Raw genomic sequence first — 19,046 nt, forward strand, 5'->3', positions numbered from 1 at the left:
GCTTATGGAATTCACTGGTGTTGCCATGTTCCCCACCAATCTGAAGCTCCCCACCAATCTGAAGCAGCTTTTTTCTTTTTTTTTTTTTTTTAGACGGAGTCTCTGTCACCCAGGCTGGAGTGCAATGATGTGATCTCAGCTCACTGCAACCTCTGCCTCCTGGGATCAAGCGATTCTCCTGCCGCGGGCTCCCAAGCAGCTGGGATTACAGGCGAGCGCCACCCCGCCCTGCTAGTTTTGGATTTTTAGTAGAGACAGGGTTTCCCCATGTTGGTCAGGCTGGTCTCGAACTCCTGACCTCGTGATCCACCCGGCTCAGCCTCCCAAAGTGCCGGGTATACTGGTGTGAGCCACCGCGCCCGGCCTGGAATGGCCTTTTGAAAATGCAGTTACAGCATCAGCTCAGAGGCGATACCTTGCAGAGTTGGAGCAAGGTTGTTCAGAAGGCCGCATACACTCTGAATCAGTGTCCGATAGATGGCGCTGCTGCTTCTAGCCAGGACTCGATGGTCCAGGAATCAAGGAATGGAAAAGGAATGGCCGGGCGCGGTGGCTCAAGCCTGTAATCCCAGCACTTTGGGAGGCCGAAACGGGTGGATCACGAGGTCAGGAGATCGAGACCATCCTGGCTAACACGGTGAAACCCCGTCTCTACTAAAAAAAAAAAAAAAAAAGTACAAAAAACTAGCCGGGCGAGGTGGCGGGCGCCCGTAGTCCCAGCTACTCGCGAGCCTGAGGCAGGAGAATGGCGTAAACCCGGGAGGCGGAGCTTGCAGTGAGCTGAGATCCGGCCACTGCACTCCAGCCTGGGCGACAGAGCGAGACTCCGTCTCAAAAAAAAAAAAAAAGAAAAGAAAAGAAATGGCACCGTTCACCATTACCCTTAATAAGCCACGAGGAAATTTTGTTTCTTGTTCCCCCCAGCTCATGCTCTGTTGCCCTAGAGCACTTAGCTCCACAGGAAGGAATGATGCCGCCAGGAGTCACAGCACTGATTCCACCGAACTGGAAGTTGAGGCTGACTCCTGGCCACTCTGAGCTTCCCATGTCTCTGAATCAATGAGCAAAGAAGGGAGGGACTGAGCTGGCTGGGGTGATGGAGCCTGCCTGCCAGGGGGAAATTGGAACACCACTCACACTGGAGGTGAGTAAAAGTGTTTGGAACTCCGGAGATCCCTTAGGGGGATCTCGGTGTATGTGTTCCAGATTTCTCTCCCAGTCTATGACTTACTTTTTTTTTTTTTTTTTTTTTTTTTGAGACAGAGTCTTGCTCTGTTGCCCAGGCTAGAGTGCAGTGGCACAATCCTGGCTCACTGCAACCTCTGCCTCCTGAGTTCAAGTGATTCTCCTGCCTCAGCCTCCCGAGTAGCTAGAATTGCAGACATCCACCACCATGCCCAGCTAATTTTTGTATTTTGAGTAGAGACGGGGTTTCACCATGTTGGCCAGGCTGGTCTCTAACTCCTGACCTCAAGGGCTCTGCCTGCCTCGGCCTCCCAGAGTGCTGGGACTACAGGCGTGAGCCACCACACCTGGCCCTATGGTTTACATTTTTACTTTCTCTTTAAAAAAATTTAAGCTGGGTGTGGTGGCTTACACCTGTAACCCCATCACTCTGGGAAGTCAAGGCAGGTGGATCAGTTGAGCTCAGGAGTTAGAGCGCAGCCTGGCCAACATGGTCAAACCCCATCTCTACTAAAAATACAAAAAAAATTAGCCGGGTGTGGTGGCGGGCACCTGTAATCCCAGCTACTTGGGTGGCTGAAGCAAGAGAATCACTTGAACCCGGGAGGCAGAAGTTGCAGATTGTGCCACTGCACTCCAGCCTAGGCGACAGAGTGAGACTTCATCTCAGAAAAAAGCTTTGGGATTCACTGAAAGAGGGAAATCAGAGGTGCGCATTCCAGCATCAGAGGAATCTGATCAGCCTGGCTGTCTCCAGGGCTTGATTTTCCTAGGTGTGGATTTACTGAACATCAGCTGCTGGGCAGCCATCCCAGATGTCCACCCCAATGCCTGCAGTCACCCTTAGCTGTGTGCCTGTGGGACTGAGCCAGAGAAGCTGTACCGAGGAATTCAAGAGCAGACAGGCTCCTGGAGCATCAGCTGCCCTCCAAACCATCCTTAAAGCAAGGCTCCCAACCTGCTTATACAATTCAATCCCGGATACCCACACGTGCCCCAGGTAATCTGCCACACACAGCACAGTAAGCCCAGCCAGTGGCCAGCTTGGCATAATTTTATTTTTTTAAGTAACTGATCACAACCGCTTCTTAGGAGCCACTCTAAATTTAGAAGAAGGTGATACATTCTCTCAGAGGCACAGATCGGTGAAGAACAAAACAACGCTGAAAGTCAGTCCACACTAATTCCAACACCACCCTTCTCTCCCCGCCTGCCTGAATTTGCCTGTCCTAGGCATTGTTTTCAGGGGTGGCTGTGGGACAGGGACAGGCCACTTCTGGTGGAAACCAAAAGCATGCTCCCATTCAGCCCCCAGAACATGTAGTAAACTATCTTACACCTCATAGACCTCCCATGTTTGCTAAAGTTCAATTCAATTTTAATGAGTTTTTTGTATTAAAGTATAATCTAATTGACTGTAGGAAATGTGGTGCTAAATGATGTTTCTGTTTCCACACTAGTCAACCTTTTAAATTAAATGATAGAATCTGGTAAATACAGTCTGTACAAATACATTCATCATGACATTCTGATTTATAAAAATCACCCATCACTGGCCAGGCACGGTGGCTGACGACTGCAATACTCTGGGAGGCCCAAGAGGGAGGATCACTTGAGTTCAGGAGTTTAAGACCAGCCTGAGTAACATGGCAGGACCCTGTCTCTACAAAAAAATTAGAAATTTACCCTGGCAGGGTGGCTCATGCCTATAGTCTCAGCTACTCAGAAGGCTAAGGCAGGAGGATGGCTTGAGCCCTGGAGTTAGAGGCTACAGTGAGCCATGATCGAATCACCACATTCCAGACTGGATGACAGAGTGAGTGAAACCCTGTCTTTAAGAAAGCAAAACATCGGCCTGTCACTGTGGCTCACACCTGTAATCCCAGCACTTTGGGAGGCCGAGACGGGCAGATCACAAGGTCAGGAGATCGAGACCATCCTGGCTAACCGGGTGAAACCCCATCTCTACTAAAAATACAAAAACTAGCTACGAGGTGGCGTGGCTTCTGTAGTCCCAGCTACTGGGAGGCTGAGGCAGGAGAATGGCTGAACTGGGAGGCAGCCAGTGAGCTGAGATCCGCCACTGCACTCCAGCCTCATGCATAGAGCCGGTATCCTGTCTCAAAAAAAAAAAAAAGCAAAACAAAAATCGCCTGTCACTGTGGCTCAAGCACCTGTAATCCCAGCACTTTGAAGCCTGGAGGCAGGCAGATCACTTGATCAGGGAGTTCGAGACCAGCATGGCTGGCCATGGAGAACCCCTGTCTCTAGCCAAAATACAAAATTAGCCAGGCGGTAGTGGCACATGCCCATAGTCCAAGCTACTTGGGAGGCTGGAAACGGAGAATTGCTTGAACCCAGGAGGCAGAGCTTGCAGTAAGCTGAGATTGTACTACTGCACTCCAGCCTGGGCAATAGAGCAAAACTCCATTTCAAAAAAAAAAAAAAAAGGAAAAATCACCATCATTGAACAGAGGTGGGTGAGGGGAATGGATGAGTGGTTCTGCCTCCTGCAACTGAGAACTCAGTATACTGGGCCGGGCGCGGTGGCTCAAGCCTGTAATCCCAGCACTTTGGGAGGCCGAGACGGGCGGATCACGAGGTCAGGAGATCGAGACCATCCTGGCTAACACGGTGAAACCCCGTCTCTACTAAAAATACAAGAGAATTAGTCGGGCGAGGTGGCGGGCGCCTGTAGTCCCAGCTACTCGGGAGGCTGAGGCAGGAGAATGGCGTGAACCCGGGGGGGCGGAGCTTGCAGTGAGCCGAGATCGCGCCACTGCACTCCAGCCTGGGGCACAGAGCAAGACTCCGTCTCAAAAAAAAAAAAAAAAAAAAAAAGAACTCAGTATACTGGAGACCACACTGTCAGCCTTCTCTGGCAGCGAGGAGGCACTGCTCCTCCGGAGAGGCTGTAGGAGGGTTTTTCCCCAAGGTTGAGGCCACCTCTCAGTCATTAAAGCTGAAACCGTCTCCTGGAAGCAGCTGATGGGGTGTGCGTATCTCTACCCTCCTAGCCCAGATGAAACCTCTCTTCCCCTCTGTGGAACCCTTCGGGCCACAGTTGCATGGGAGGTAGAAACAGAGGGAAATGGGACAGCCCACTGCCCAGCAAATGCAGGCCCTGCCCTGCTGGAAGAGCATGGGCCATGGGCAAGAAATAGTTAAATCCACATAGAGCTGATGGGGACAGGCTGGGATGACGAACCAGACTGCTGTCAACATGACTTTTATTATTTTAAGTTGTTTTTTAAGAGAGATGAAGTCTCGCTATGTTGACCAGGCTGGTCTTAAACTCTTTTTATTCTTATTTTATTTTATTTTATTTTATTTTATTTTTTATTTTATTTTGGGTTAGAGTCTCGCTCTTTCACCCTGCCTGGAGTGCAGTGGCACAATCTCAGTTCACTGTAACCTCCATCTCCCAGGTTCAGGCAATTCTTGTGGCTCAGCCTCCCAAGTAGCCGGGACTACAGGTGCGCACCACCACGCCCTGCTACTTTTGTATTTCTAGTAGAGACAGGGTTCTGCCATGTTGGCCAGGCTGGTCTCGAACTCCTGAGCTCAAGCGATCCACCCTCCTTGGCCTCCCAAAGTGCTGGGATTACTGGCATGAGCCACCACACCCGGCCTTTAATATTTTTGTTTAGATTAGATTGACTTTTGTGCTGTGAAATGCATAGATCTTAAGCATACAATTTAATGAGTTTTGATAAACACACACCCAAACTCCTACAAAATAAAGAGCATTTCCATCAACCCCCAAAGATCTTTTTGTACCCCTTTTGAAGAAATCCATCTCTACCACCAACACAACCATTGCTCTGCTGTCACTATAGATAAATTTGCATTTCCTAGAGTTTTGTGTAAGTGAAATAATAAATGATGTACTGTTTCACTCCACACGACGTGCGATTTCACCCACGTCTGTGTAAGTGTCAGCATCCCATCCCTTTCTCTTGCTGTGTAGTGATCCACTGCCTGGATAACCCATAGTTTATTCATCTCCTATGACACCTGAGCTGTTCCTAGTTTTTTGCTATTGTATTGAGAGCATCTGTGATGTTTTCTTAAGGATGTTGTTTTCATTCCTTCTGGATAAATACTGAAGGCTGGGATTGTTCATAACCCAGCTTTTCAGATTCTGATAGAATGTGGTAATTTTCACTGCTTTGCTATACCCCTTGGGCCCTTCCTCTGCTGAAAATTATTTTGTCACTTATATGTGTTGTAGATCTCTTTTCCTTGTTTGTAAGTTGTCTTTTTTTCCCCTTTAAGATCAAAGTTATCATTCACTATCTCAATTTGCACAATTCAGAATCTGTCAAAAAATCAAACAAGCAATCAGCAGTAATAAGACAGTCAAGACAGGCAAGAGGGCTGCTTTGAAGAGCCACATTTAAACATCAAAGCCATTCCTATTTAGCAGGAGTATGCGATTTAAAAAAATTGGAATTATCCCATTCACAGTATCTAGAAATAACCCCAGCAAGAAATATATATGACCCAGGCTGGGCACAGTGGCTCTTGCATGTAATCCCAGCACTGTGGGAGGCCAAGTGTTGACTCTTGATGCCAGGAGTCAGAGACCAGCCTGCGCAACATGGTGAAGCCCCGTCTCTACTAAAAATACAAAAATTAGCCAGGCGTGGTAGCACATGCCTGTAATCCCAGCTACCTGGGAGGCTGAGGCAGGAGAATCGCTCAAACCTGGGAGGTGAAGGTTGCAGTGAGCCAAGATCACGCCACGGCACTCCAGTCTGGGTGACAGAGCGAGACTTGTGTCTCAAAAAAACCGAAAAAGAAAAAGAAAAAAAGAAAAAATACAGAGTACCTAGATTACAGAACACTGTAAACTTGACCAAAGGACTTGAAGGATGACTTAAATAAATAAAAAGAGTTTAAAAGACACTGTAACAAATTTGAAAGGCAAATGATAGACTGAGAGGTAATATTGATCATATCTATAAAAGGCAAAGGACTCTTATCTAAAACAAATTCCACCTATACATCAGTAAGGAAAACAAACAAGACAACTGATTTACTGAGCAAAGGATGTGAACTGCGCCCGGGTGTGGTGGCTCACGTCTGTAATCCCAACACTTTGGGAGGCCAAGGTGAGCGAATTGCTTGAGGCCAGGAGTTTGAGACCAGCCTGGCCAACATGGTGAAACCCCGTCTCTACTAAAAATACAAAAATTAGCCGGGCGTATTTTTAGTCTCTACTAAAAATACAAAAATACAAAAATTACAAAATTTGTATTTTGTAAAAATACAAAAAAAAAAAAAAAAGCATCTGTAATTCTAGCTACTTGGGAGGCTGAGGCAGGAGAATTGCTTGAACCTGGGAGGCAGAGGTTGCAGTGAGCCGAGATAGTGCCACTGTACTCTAGCCTGGGCAACAGAGCGAGACTCTGTATGAAAAACAAACAAACAAACAAAACCACACACACACAAAAAGGATGTGAACTGGCAATTCATAGAAGGAATACAAATGGCCAAGAAACATATAAAAGAATGCCCAACTACATTGTTAAGCACGGGAAATGTGGATTAAAACAATAAGATAGCATTTTGCAAAGCTTTCCATGTTGTTGCCGGGCTCCGATACTGGCAGCTGTGAAGGAGGAAGGGGAAACCAGTGTGGTCTTTGGAGAGAGCTGTTTGGCAGCAGCTATTAAATACAAAGTATGTACAAGCTATGCTCAGTTATCCCCTCTCATCTTTGTCCCAGAAAAAGTGATGTATAGAAAGAACCCTGTGTGGGGGGTTGTGCCATTCCGCTGTGTTAATTGCGGTGAGATTCAGAGACAAACCCTATACCGCCACAGTGTCCACCAACAAGGGAGAGCTCTTCTCATTCACGTAACAGCCACAGCCAAGCCAAGAATGCTGCAGCTCTATAAGTGGGAATATAAGGAATCTAGGGGCACTCACCTGAAAAGACTTCCAAAATGAACATGTTGATCATTTATGTTAAAAACTCCTGTGCATGGGATCGATCCCAGGAATGCAAGATTGGTTTAACATCTAAGATGAATTAATGTATTACACCATATCAATAAAATAAAAAACAAAAATCACATGATCCTCTCAACAGATGCAGAAAAGCATTTAACAAAATCCAATACCCTTTCATGATAAACAGACTAACAAGGAATAGAAAGCAACTTCTTCAACCAATAAAAAGTATCTATGAAAAACCCACAGCCAACATCATACTTAGTGGTGAAAGACTGAATGCTTTGCCCATAAGATAAGGAACAAGACGAGAATGTCTGCTCTCACCATTTCTATTCAACATTGTACTAGAGATTTTAGCCAGAGCAATTAGGCGAGAAAAAAATTGCATTAAAAGCATCCAGAATGAAAAAGAAAGGAGGAAAACTATCTCTATTCATAGATGACGTGATTTGCATATATAAAATATACAAACTAAGGAATTCACTTAAAAATAATTAGAATTAATAGAAGAGCTCATCTAAGTTGTGGGATACAAAATTAAGATACAGAAAACAATTGTATGTCTAACATTTGCAATTAAGAATCTGAAAATACAATTTAAAAAACAATTCTGGCCAGGCACGGTGGCTCACGCCTGTAATTCCAGCACTTTGGGAGGCCAAGGCAGGCCTTGAGGTCAGGCATTGGAGACCATCCTGACCAACAGGATGAAACCCTGTCTCTACTAAAACTATAAAATTAGCTGGGCATTGCAGCACATGCCTGTAATCCCAGCTACTTAGGAGGCTGAGGCAGGAGAATTGCTTGAACCCAGGAAGCAGAGGTTGCAGTGAGCCAAGATCGTGCCATTGCACTCCAGCCTGGGCAACAAGAGCGAAACTCCGTCTCAAAAAAAAAAAAAAAAAAAAAAGAAAGAAAAAGAAAAAATCTATTTATAATGGCATCAAAAAGAAAATACTTAGAAATGTACTTAACAAAAGAGGTATAAAACTTATGCTCTGAAAACTAAAACATTGTTGAAAGAAATTAAAGAAGACCTAAATAAATTGAAAGGTATTCCATGTTCATGGATTAGAAAACTTAACATTATTAAGATAACAATATCTCCCCAAATGATCTATTTCTATCAAATGCAATTTCTATCAAAATCCCAGCTGGGTTGTTTGCAGAAATTTACAGGCTGATTCTAAGATTCATATGGAAATTCAACAGACCCAGAATAGCCAGAACAATCTTGAAAAGAACAACTTTGAAGGACTCATACTTCCCAATTTGAAGACTTAGTACACAGCTATAGTTATCAACACAGGCATAAAGCTAGACATGTAGATTAAGGGACTAGAATTGGAAATCCACAAATAAACCCTCATATTTATGGTCAATTGATTTTCCACAAGGGTGCCAAGACCTTTGGGAACAGAATGGTCTTTTCAACAAATGGTGTTTGGAAGAATGAAAGTACACATGCAAAAGAATGTGGTTGGACCCCTCCTTCACATCATATTCAAAATTGACTCAAAGTAGATGCAAAACTTAAATGTAACAGCAAAAGCTATAAAACCCTATAAGAAAACATTAGTATAAATCTCTGTGACCTTGAACTTGGCAATGGAATCTTGAATATGACATCAAAAGCATAAGCAAAAAGGAAAAGTAGATACATTAGACTTGATCGATATTAAAACGTTTGCACTTCAAATGACAGTATCAAGAAAGCAAAGAAGACCGGGCGCGGTCGTTCACACCTGTAATCCCAGCATTTTGGGAGGCCAAGGCGGGCGAATCAAGAGGTCAAGATATGGAGACCATCCTGGCCAAAGTGGTGAAACCCCCGTCTCTACTAAAAATACAAAAATTAGTTGGGTGTGGTGGCGCCTGCCTGTAGTCCCAGCTACTCTGGAGGCTAAGGCAGGAGAATTACTTGAATCCAGGAGGCGGAGGTTGCAGTGAGCCGAGATCACACCACTGCACTCCATCCTGGCGACAGAGCGAGACTCCGTCTCAAAAAAAAAAAAAAACAGAAAAAAAAAAAAAAAACAACAGCGGTGGCTCACACCCGTAATCCCCACACTTTGGGAGACCGAAGTGGGCAGGGCGGATCACCTGAGGTCAGGAATTCGAGACCAGCCTGGCCAACATGATGAAACCTCGTCTGTACTAAAAATGCAAAAATTAGCCGAGCGCGGTGGCTTGCACCTGTAATCCCAGCTGAGGCTGAGGCAAGAGAATCGCTTGAACCGGGGAGGCGGAGGTTGCAGTGAGGCAAGATCATGCCATTGCACTCCAGCCTGGGCAAGAGAGACTCCATCTCAGTAAATAAAATAAATAAATAAATAAATAAATAAATAAATAAATAAATAGCAAAGAGAAAAAGAAAGGGAGAAATGATTTCAAATCCTGTATCCAATGAGGGACTTTTTTATTTTTATTTTTTCTTCGAGATGGAGTCTCTCTCTGTCTCTCAGGCTGGCGTAACTATGAGCCAGAAATAAACCAGCTCCACAATGACGCAAGCTGAGTTTCCAATAAATTCATCCCTGATTGGATCCAGGTGAATGCTCCTATCAGCACTGCAAAGCGTCAAAGTCTTCTTACAAGCTTTCCTGGGCAATGTCAATCAAAAACCACCAAGATACAAAGGCGCAAGAATTGACTGGAAAACGAGAGAAATAAACAAGCAAACAAAAACAATAAACTCAGATCCATAGAAGAGGCAGAAAGAGGAACTGCTTCCGGGGCAGGTGAATTTGGCTGTTTGGAACACAGCCTCATGCCATGCCTGCAATTTCTGCACTGGGACTATCCTGTCGGGTTTGACATGTGACTCCCTGGAGAATGTAAAAACTCCAATGCCTCACCCAACCCTACCCCACCACCCCCAAAGCCTCGAATGCACTTGCTCGGGAATTGGTTCCCACATGCAAATATGGGTAGAACCCCAGCGCTAAGCAACCAACCCCAGCCCAGGCAGCTGGTGGCTTCAGCCCACACCGGGCCGTCTGCAGTGAGGACAGAGTCCCCTGCGATCTTTCCCCGGTCTGGAGTTTCCACGCAGTCATCGGACTGACGGTCACGCTGACCGGACTCAGTCCCGCACCCCTCCCCATGGGGTCCCCTTGGCCTTGCCGGCCCAGGTCTTGCATTTGTGAAACGGCTGCAACCACTGCGCGGCTGCAGGGAGACTGGCAATCTTCAGGCCTTTGCGAGGCTCTGCTAAGCCCGGCGACCGTCGGGGATTGGCACCCGCATGGGCTCCCCCAAGTGGCAGCTTGGAGCCAGGAAGACTAGTGCGAGGAACCCATGCCACAGAAGGCGGCGCAGGAGAGCGCGTCCACCGCCCGCCTTGAGGAAGCAGCCTCGGGGCGAACACCGGCTGCACGCTGGACTCTCAGGGCTGCTTCCCCGCCCGCCCACCTCCCACGGCCAGCCAGCACCATGACAACCGCGGTCGCCTAGGTCCCCGCGCCGCCCACGCCCCTCAGCGCCTGAGACCCGAGTAGGTGGAGTCCAAAGCCCGCCTTCACCCGTTGGGGGAGCCGGCTACAGCGGCGTCTCGGGCTCCCCCTCACATCCACATGGTATCGGGCAGCCAGGTGAGGGCACAGAGCACAAAAGCGCAGGAGCAAAAGTTGAAAGAGCTTGAACGCTCGGTTGAGGCACCGCTGGGATTCGAACCCAGGATCTCCTGTTTACTAGACAGGCGCTTTAACCAACTAAGCCACGGCGCCACCCGTGCAGACAACTCCAGAAATGAGTCCACATTACTATTTACCATATGGGCCGCGCGCACGCGCACAGACTCGGCCTGTTGTGGCGCACGCGTAGTGTGGCTCCCGAGTCACACCGGCATCTGAGACAGACCGGAAGCTCGGGCTGCAAGGAGCGGGCAGCCTGGGAAGGCGAAGCTTACTGGTCACAATGTCTTTTCCAACGTGGAGCCAGGACCCTCAGCCTTTGGGGAACGCTGGCGCAGGGCTTGCGCCTCGGCAGGGCGGCAGAGCCCCTACCCACTGCGGAGAACCCCCGGCCCCGCCAGCGCGGCCGGGCTGCTGGCTCCCCTGGCGTCAAGTCGGGGCGCACACCCGCCAGGGTCCGACGGTGACCCCGGTGAGCTTCGGACCGTTCCGCCCGGGGACCTCAGCCTGAGAAGGCCGAGGCCCTGCCAGCTCCCGCAGCCATAACTTCAGTTGAGTCGCTTCTTCCGGGGATCCTGAGCTGGGCAAAAGTTGAGGAGTCAGGAAGGCTCAGAGGAGGGATCGTGGGCTTCGGAGTTCCCAGGCTGCTGGCGTGGGGCACCAACACCTTATATGGAGGGGTTTCTGCTGCCAGAGCAGGCAAGGCCCTCCCCTCCCTGGTTTCTCACTTGCGCCTTCTAGGTGTCCTCACGCAACTACACCAGCCACTGGTTTCCGCACTTTCCAGAGGGCCTGTGGCAACTACGAAGCCGAACACTACCAACTTATCCACCCAGCATCCCCGCAGCATGCACAGAAAGGTTCACCCAGCATGGTGTGCAATAGGAACCTAAGCTCCTATCTCAGCCTATTTATGGACTGATGCACGCTGTGCAAAATGCCGTGGCAGCAGGAAGAGGGCTGCACATAGGCATGGGCGTTCTGGAAATTGAGACATCTAGAGGAGAAAGTATGTGACATCCCGTGATGGCAATGCCACCGCCACCCCCTTGCCTAATCAAACGGTCCTCTGCGCCGGACAGGTGGCCATCTGGGAGCATTAGCCAGGGAGGCACCCATTGTGTCTTGCCATCTCGCCCACAGAGGGGGCTCCACACCTTGTCATACTCATTTGACAAACTGCCCAGAACTGCTGGTGCCAGCCCCCACGGGTCATCTTACAGGCAACTCCAGACTCCACAATGTGAGCCTAATATATGTTCCAAGTATCAAACAGGATGAGCACCAAGCCATAAAGCTTAGAAATAGCAAGACTGCTTTTCAAATGCACATGCACACTTGTTTTCCAAAGGAATTAGATTTATTCTGCATGAAAACGGAAAGTCAAGTGTTCACTCCCCAAGCTGAAAGCTGAGGAGGTGGCACTGTGCTGAGAACCCAGCCAGGGCTTGTGTCCTGCCCCAGTCTGACAGGCCTACTGAGCCTGGGAGGGGCCCAAGAGAAAGTCCCTGCAGAGCCCCAAAACCTACATGCTAGGAAGCCTGTGCTGGAGTCACTCAAAGGGGCCTGTAGCTGTCAATCATCCTGGCTTCCCCTGGGCGGCAGCCGCGGCAAGTTCTCCCTCTCCGATGACGATGATGATGAAGTCTCTGCTGGCAAGCCCCTTGTATCTATCCGGCAGAACACGCATTGGGTGAACACTTCAGAAGAGGTGTCACTCTTGAAGATGGAGAAAGGCCTGTCACATCTTTCGCACTGACATGGGATATTTTAAAAGAGCAGAAAGAAGGTGCTGGTCAGAGGGGATCCAGGCATGCCGTTAGAATTCTCCCGCCTGATCCAGCTACTTTGAGCTGGGGCAAGGGAAGGGTTCCCCTCTCTGGAATCTCTTTTTTGTTTGTGTTTTTTTGGTTTTTGTTTTTTGGTGTTTTTTTTTTTTTTGAGACAGAGTCTCACTCTGTTGCCCAGGCTGGAGTGCAGTGGTGCCATCTTGGCTCACTGCAACCTCTGCCTCCCAGGTTCAAGCGCTTTTCCTGCCTCAGCCACCCGAGTAGCTGGAATTAGAGTCATGCACCACCACATCCAGCTAATTTTTGTATTTTTAGTAGAGATGGGGTTTCTGCATGTTGGCCAGGCTGGTCTCGAACTCCTGGCCTCAAGTGATCCACCCACCTCGGCTGCCCAAAGTGCTGGGATTACAGGCGTGAGCCACCGGGCGCAGCGCCTCTCTGGAATCTCTAACCCCACAAAGGCGGAAATTGCAGAGAGAGAATGAGCACAGGCTTCTTCCCCACCAATGGCTAAGCAGGTCCTGCCAGCTCATGTCTCCTGCCATGGGGGCCCTGAGGACATGCGTGGCAAGCCCCTTGACAGTCGGGAGGATGGGGGTGAACCAGCCCCATCCATGGTTCTGTGCAGAGTAAAATTGTGGGACTGAGAGGATTACTCCCTGACATCCTGAGAACACCCAACTTTTACAGAACCGTGAGACTAAAGTAGGCAAGATTTCTGAACAAAGCAGGGGTGTGAAGTAGATTGACGCAGGTGCTAGGCGCCCTCCTGCGTCCATGAGCCTGTTTCTGGCCAAAGCTCACAGAGAACACTGGAAACAAATGGCACAACTCACCCACCACGTCTGCTTCCCACTAACAAGCAAGAATCCCATGGGATGGGGTCTCCCAGGCTATGGGCAGAGGCCCCTGAGGGGTTCCCGCCAGGCATGGTCCCCTGGAGAAGAGCCTGCAAGGTAGCACGCCCCTGCTCTGGCTTTCCCAGCCCCTAGGCTTTGCTGTCTTGCCCGCTCCAGGACACTGAGGCCTGCTGGAGAGAGGGGTAAACCCCACCTGGGGCAGGCCTCAGGGCAGCCTGGCCTCTGAGGCTTCTCATGTTGATTGATTCAGAGCAAGTCAAATGCAGCAGGTTCATCCTTGCTTCAGCTTCAGGTAGGCCTCTTTCTTTTCCTTTTTTTGCAAGAAATAAATTAGATCCCAGTTCGGGCGCGGATAGCTCACGCCTGTAGTCCCAGCACTTTGGGAGGCTGAGGTGGGTGGATCACTTGAGTTCAGGAGTTCGAGACCAGCCTGGCCAACATAGTGAAACCCCGTCTCCAATAAAAACACAAAACAATTAGCTGGGCGTAGTGGCGGGCGCCTGTAGTCCCAGCTACTCAGGAGGCTGAGTCAGGAGAATCGCTTGAACCTGGAAGGCGGAGGTTGCAGTGAGACGAGATCACGCGACTGCACTCCGGCCTGGGTGACAGAGCTAGACTCCCTCTCGAAAAAGAAATAGAGAAAAAGAAAAAAGAAATTTGATCTTCTACCTGCCTTATCCTACATTCCTACATGCCACAGTCCAACCCCAGAACAGCAGGGCTGACAGAGGAGGTGGCTCCCAGGCCCTGCCCTAGGTGGCCGGTGAAAGACAAGGGCCATCACTGCTCTGTAGCAAGCCAGCTTTCAGGGTTTAATGGCCAACATAGCCACAGGGACAAGGTCTGTTTGAGTCCCACCCCTCATACTCCTGCCTTGCTGTGCGGCTCCCAAATTAGCCATCCCCAGAAGCCGTGGCTCCCAGCCAAACCTGAAAGGAGGTCAAGTCTAGGTGGCTCCAGGATTCCCAGGGAAGGACTCAAGCGGGCCCAGCCCACACTCCAAGGCAGCAGCCAGGTGTGTGCACAGAGAGGCTTCAGTGGGGAGTTGCCTCCACTGCCCAGGGACGGCCTCTGTGGCCAGCCCGGACTGGGCCTGGTGAAGCAGAAAATATGCTGGCCCGACCACCAAGCTCTTGCACTAGAGAAGCGCGGGCACCTGAGCCTCTTGCATGGGAAGTGGGGCACTGGGGACCTACCCAGGGTAGGAGGCTCACGCAGTGCCCAGCTGTGTACCTGGCCATTCTTCCACTGACCAGTGCTCCTGCGGGCTTCATCCCCTCCACGCCCCCTCACTCCATCCCTCCGACACCCCAGGCTGGCTCCTGCCTCTCAGGCTCTGCATTGGCTGTTCTCTTGGCTGGGAAGTTCTTTCCTTTTTCTTTTTGAGACAGAGTCTCGCTCTGTCGCCCAGGCTGGAGTGCAGTGGCGAAATCTCCATTCACTGCAACTTCCACCTCCCAGTCCCAGGTTCAAGGGATTATCCTGTCTTAGCCTCCCGAGCAGCTGAAATGACAGGCCTGCACCACTACGCCTGGCTAATTTGTTTGTATTTTTAGTAGAGATGGGGCTTCACCATGTTGTCCAGGCTAGTCTTAAACTCCTACCTCAGGTAATCTGCCTGCTTCAGCCCCCCAAAATGTTGGGATTACAGGCGTGAGCCACTGCATCCAGCTGGAAGTTCTTTCCTTTAAATATCTACATGGCTCACCCCCTCACCACCTTCAAGTCGACACAGCGGTCACCTCTCAATGAGACTTATCCTGACCACCCTTTAAAATCTGGCAACCTCCAGCACTCCTATTCCCGTTTCTTGTGTATTTTTCTGTCAATTACTTATCACCATGCGACTTACTACACATTTTTCTTGTGTCTTTCCTCTTTGTTTCCTCTCTTTTAGAATTTAAGCTCCCCCGGGGCAAAAATGTCAGTCCATTTGTTCACGGTTGCATCTCCACGTGCCCAAAGTTCATTTAAATGATAAATTAATTTATAGTGGGAACTAATGAAAGCCTTCCCTGGGCTTAATTTTACCCGATACCAACCTGTTTCACCTTTAAGCCCATAGCCTTTTTGTACTTGATTACCAAAGGAATTTGGTCAATTTCTTCAATATTCCATAGTCTCATGGTTGTATCCTAAAACAAATAGCAAACCAATGGTCACAAAACAGGCTGTGGTACGTCCATACAAAGGAATATCATTCAACAATCAAAAGACATGGGCTGTCGAGGCACAAAAAGACAGAGGAGCCTTCAATGCACATTGTTAAGCCATAGAAGCCAACCTGAAGAGGCTACAGAGTATAATTCCAACCACATGACATTCTGGAAAAGGCAAAACTAAAGTAAATAGATCACTGGTTGCCCAGGATTATGGGAAAGAGGAGGAGGGATGAATAGTAAAACTATTCTGTATGGCCAGGCGCGGTGGCTCATGCTTGTAATCCCAGCACTTTGAGAGGCCAAGGTGGGTGAGGTAGAAGTTCAAGACCAGCCTGACCAATAATGGTGAAACCCCATCTCTACTAAAAATACAAAAATAGCTGGGTATGGTGGCGTACACCTGTAGTCCCAGCTACTTGGGAGGCCAAGACAGGAGAATTGCTTGAACCCAGGAGGCAGAGGTTGCAGTGAGACAAGATCGTGCCACTGCACTCAAGCCTGGGCGATAGAGCGAGACTCTGTCTCAAAAAAAAAAAAAAAAAAAAAAACTATTCTGTATGACACTGTATTGGTGGATATATGATATACATTTGGCAAAACCCGTAGAACTATACAACACAAAGCATGAAACGATGTAAACCATGGACTTTAGTTAATAAATAATAGTTCCCGAAAGGAATGCAGTCCTGTTGATACCTGGATTTTAGCCCAGCGAGAGCTTGTCAGACTTCTGTCTTACAGAACTGTAAGATATTAAATTTGTGTTGTTTAATGTTTAAACAGTACAGTCTGGTAACTTATTATTACAGCAGCAATAAAAAAAACGGATACACTGAGTGTGTTACATTTCTTGATTCAGCAGTTGCCACTAAATGTCCTATGGGAAAACAAAGGGGACATTTTTGTAATAGATGTGTTGGCTTTCTTTTGGTAATAGATGTGTTGGCTTCATGCTGAGTACAGCGGTCAGATCTTACCAATAAGCATACTTCCTACAGTATAGCAAGTGATTTGCCAAATCGTGGCAACAAAAAATGTCCTCCTTGCTCTTAGCTACTTTAATTTGAAAGTTAGTTTCAAGCTGGGCATGGTGGCTCACACCTGTAATCCCAGCACTTTGAGAGGCAGATGCGGGAGGATGGCTTCAGCCCAAGAATTCAAGACCAGCCTGGGCAATATAGCGAGACCTTGTGTCTGCAGAATTAAAAAAAAAAAAAAAAAATTTGTTACGCTGGGCATGATGGCTCGCACCTGCAATCCCAGCACTTTTGGAGGCCAAGGCATGCGGATCACCTGAGGTCAGGAGTTTGAGACTAGCCTGGCCAACATGGCGAAACCCTGTCTCTACTAAAAATACAAAAATGAGCCAGGTGTGGTGCTGCATGCCCATAATCCCAGCTACTCAGGAGGCTGAGGCAGGAGAATCGCTTGAACCTGGGTGGCAGAGGTTGCAGTAAGCCGAGATTGTACCATTGCACTCCAGCCTGGGTGACAGAGCGAGACTCTGTCTCAAAAAAATAATAATAATAATTTTTTTTAATTAGCTGGGTGTGGTGGTGCACACCTGTAGTCGCAGCTACTTGGAAGGCTGAGGCAAGAGGATTACCTGAGCCCAGGAGTTTGAAGCTGCAGTGAGCTATGATCGCGCCACTGCACTCCAGCCTGAGTGACATGGTGAGACCCTGTCTCTAAAAACATTAAGTTGGAGTTTTTAATCTTCTGGATTTCTATGAAGATTTTAATAAAACTGCAGAAAACCAAAGCATGTTGGTCCTCATCTAAATGCAAACTAGACTTTGCTCATCTATCTCCATATTCAGCAGACAGTGCCATTGTAAATTTTGGCAAATTCCATTCCTTCTGTAAATTTCTTACCAAAGCAAATGCAATGCCAAATGGCCTGCACACTTTGTACACAAAACTCCTAAAAAGGGAGTGTGGTTTTCTTACCTATAATGTTGGGTCTTTCATAATAAAAGTTTGGGGCCACTTTTCACCTTCCTCAAAATGTACAGAAGCACTTAATGAGATTTTTTTTTCTTTCTATAAGACAAGGTTTTATTTTGTCACCCAGGCTGGAGTGCAGTGGTGTGCTCTCAGCTCACTACAACCTCCGCCTCCCAGGCTCCAGTGATTCTCCTGCCTTGGCCTCCTGAATAGCTGGGACTACAGGCACACACCACTATATCCCACTAATTTTTTTTAGTAGAGACGGGATTTTGGCATGTTACCCAGGCTGGTCTCAAACTCCTGGGCTCAGGCAATCTGTCCACCTCAGCCTCCCAAATTGCTGGCATTACAGGCATGAAACATATTTTCAATTAGCGAAATGGAGATATCTTCCTTAAACATGTGCCTACAAGATGGCTATTATCATTTCTGAGCATAGAAAAGATGTTAAAATGGGCCGGGCACAGTGGCTCATGCCTGTAATCCCAGCACATTGGGAGGCCAAGGCGGGTAAATCACTTGAGGCCAGGAGTTTGAGATCAGCCTGGAGAACAAGGCCAAACCCCGTCTCCACTAAAAATACAAAAAATTAGCCAGGCATGGTGGCAGGCACCTGTAATCCCAGCTACTGGGGAGGCTAAGGAAGGAGGATTGCCTGAGCCTGGGAGACTGAGGCTGCAGTCAGCTGAGATTGTGCCACTGCACTCCAGTCTGGGCAACATAGCAAGACCCTGTCTCTTTAAAACATAAATAAATGGGCCAGACGCAGTGGCTCGCGCCTGTAAGGCCAGCATTTTTGGGAGGCCGAGGTGGGTAGATCACCAGAGGACAGGAGTTCGAGACCAGCCTGACCAACATGGAGAAACCCTATCTCTACTAAAAATACAAAATCAGCCAGGTGTGGTGGCGCATGCCTGTGATCCCAGCTACTCAGGAGGCTGAGGCAGGAGAATCGCTTGAACCCAGGAGGCAGAGGTTGCGGTGAGCCAAGATTGCACCATTGCACTCCAGCCTGGGCAACAAGAGAGAAACTCCGTCTCAAAAATAAAATAAAATAAATAAATAAATAATGCACATTTTAGATAGATATAGCCTATACCATGAGTTTATAGTGCAAAGGACTTCACTGACAAATACCTGGTCTTTTAAAGCAAGCTTATAGATTTAGTGCATTGAACATTTTTGGAGTGCCGGGAAATAAAGCCTGCAAATCAAAGAAACTGTTGTTGCCAGTAAGTAAAATCTTTTTTTTTTTTTTTTTTTTTTTTTTTGAGACTGGGTCTCACCCTGTCACCCAGGCTAGAGTGCCATGACTTGATCTTGGCTCACTGCAACCTCCCCTTCCCTAGTTCAAGCGATTCTCCTGCCTCAGTCTCCCAAGTAGTTGGGACTACAGTCACGCGCCACCAAGCCTGGCTAATTTTTGTATTTTTAGTACAGACGGGGTTTCACCATGTTGGCTAGGCTGGTCTCGAACTCCTGACCCCAGGTGATCCACTT

The 19,046-nt window shown here is 48.2% G+C and overlaps 2 protein-coding genes and 1 non-coding gene across 5 annotated transcripts in view; all 3 read right to left on the minus strand.

Moving 5' to 3' along the window:
- The window catches only part of LRP3 (LDL receptor related protein 3), a 35,661-nt gene extending 23,647 nt beyond the window's left edge, over positions 1-12,014 (minus strand). Inside the window, exon 1 of the mRNA XM_009194097.4 lies at positions 11,060-12,014. Coding sequence (XP_009192361.1) covers position 11,060 — 1 coding nt within the window. The 5' untranslated portion in view covers positions 11,061-12,014. The remainder of the gene's footprint in view (positions 1-11,059) is intronic.
- TRNAT-AGU lies at positions 10,804-10,877 on the minus strand. The gene has a single exon. It is a non-coding gene; the product is annotated as a tRNA-Thr (tRNA).
- Positions 12,015-12,125: 111 nt separating the features above from the next.
- WDR88 (WD repeat domain 88) overlaps positions 12,126-19,046 on the minus strand; it is a 44,450-nt gene continuing 37,529 nt past the window's right edge. For all 3 annotated transcript variants that reach the window (XM_031659686.1, XM_031659688.1, XM_031659687.1), the window contains 2 exons: positions 15,477-15,569; positions 12,126-12,539 (listed from right to left, as the gene is read on the minus strand). In XM_031659686.1, coding sequence (XP_031515546.1) covers positions 12,360-12,539; positions 15,477-15,569 — 273 coding nt within the window. In that variant the 3' untranslated portion in view covers positions 12,126-12,359. The remainder of the gene's footprint in view (positions 12,540-15,476; positions 15,570-19,046) is intronic.

The sequence above is a fragment of the Papio anubis genome, chromosome 20, assembly GCF_008728515.1.
Source record: "Papio anubis isolate 15944 chromosome 20, Panubis1.0, whole genome shotgun sequence".
Lineage (NCBI taxonomy): Eukaryota > Metazoa > Chordata > Mammalia > Primates > Cercopithecidae > Papio > Papio anubis.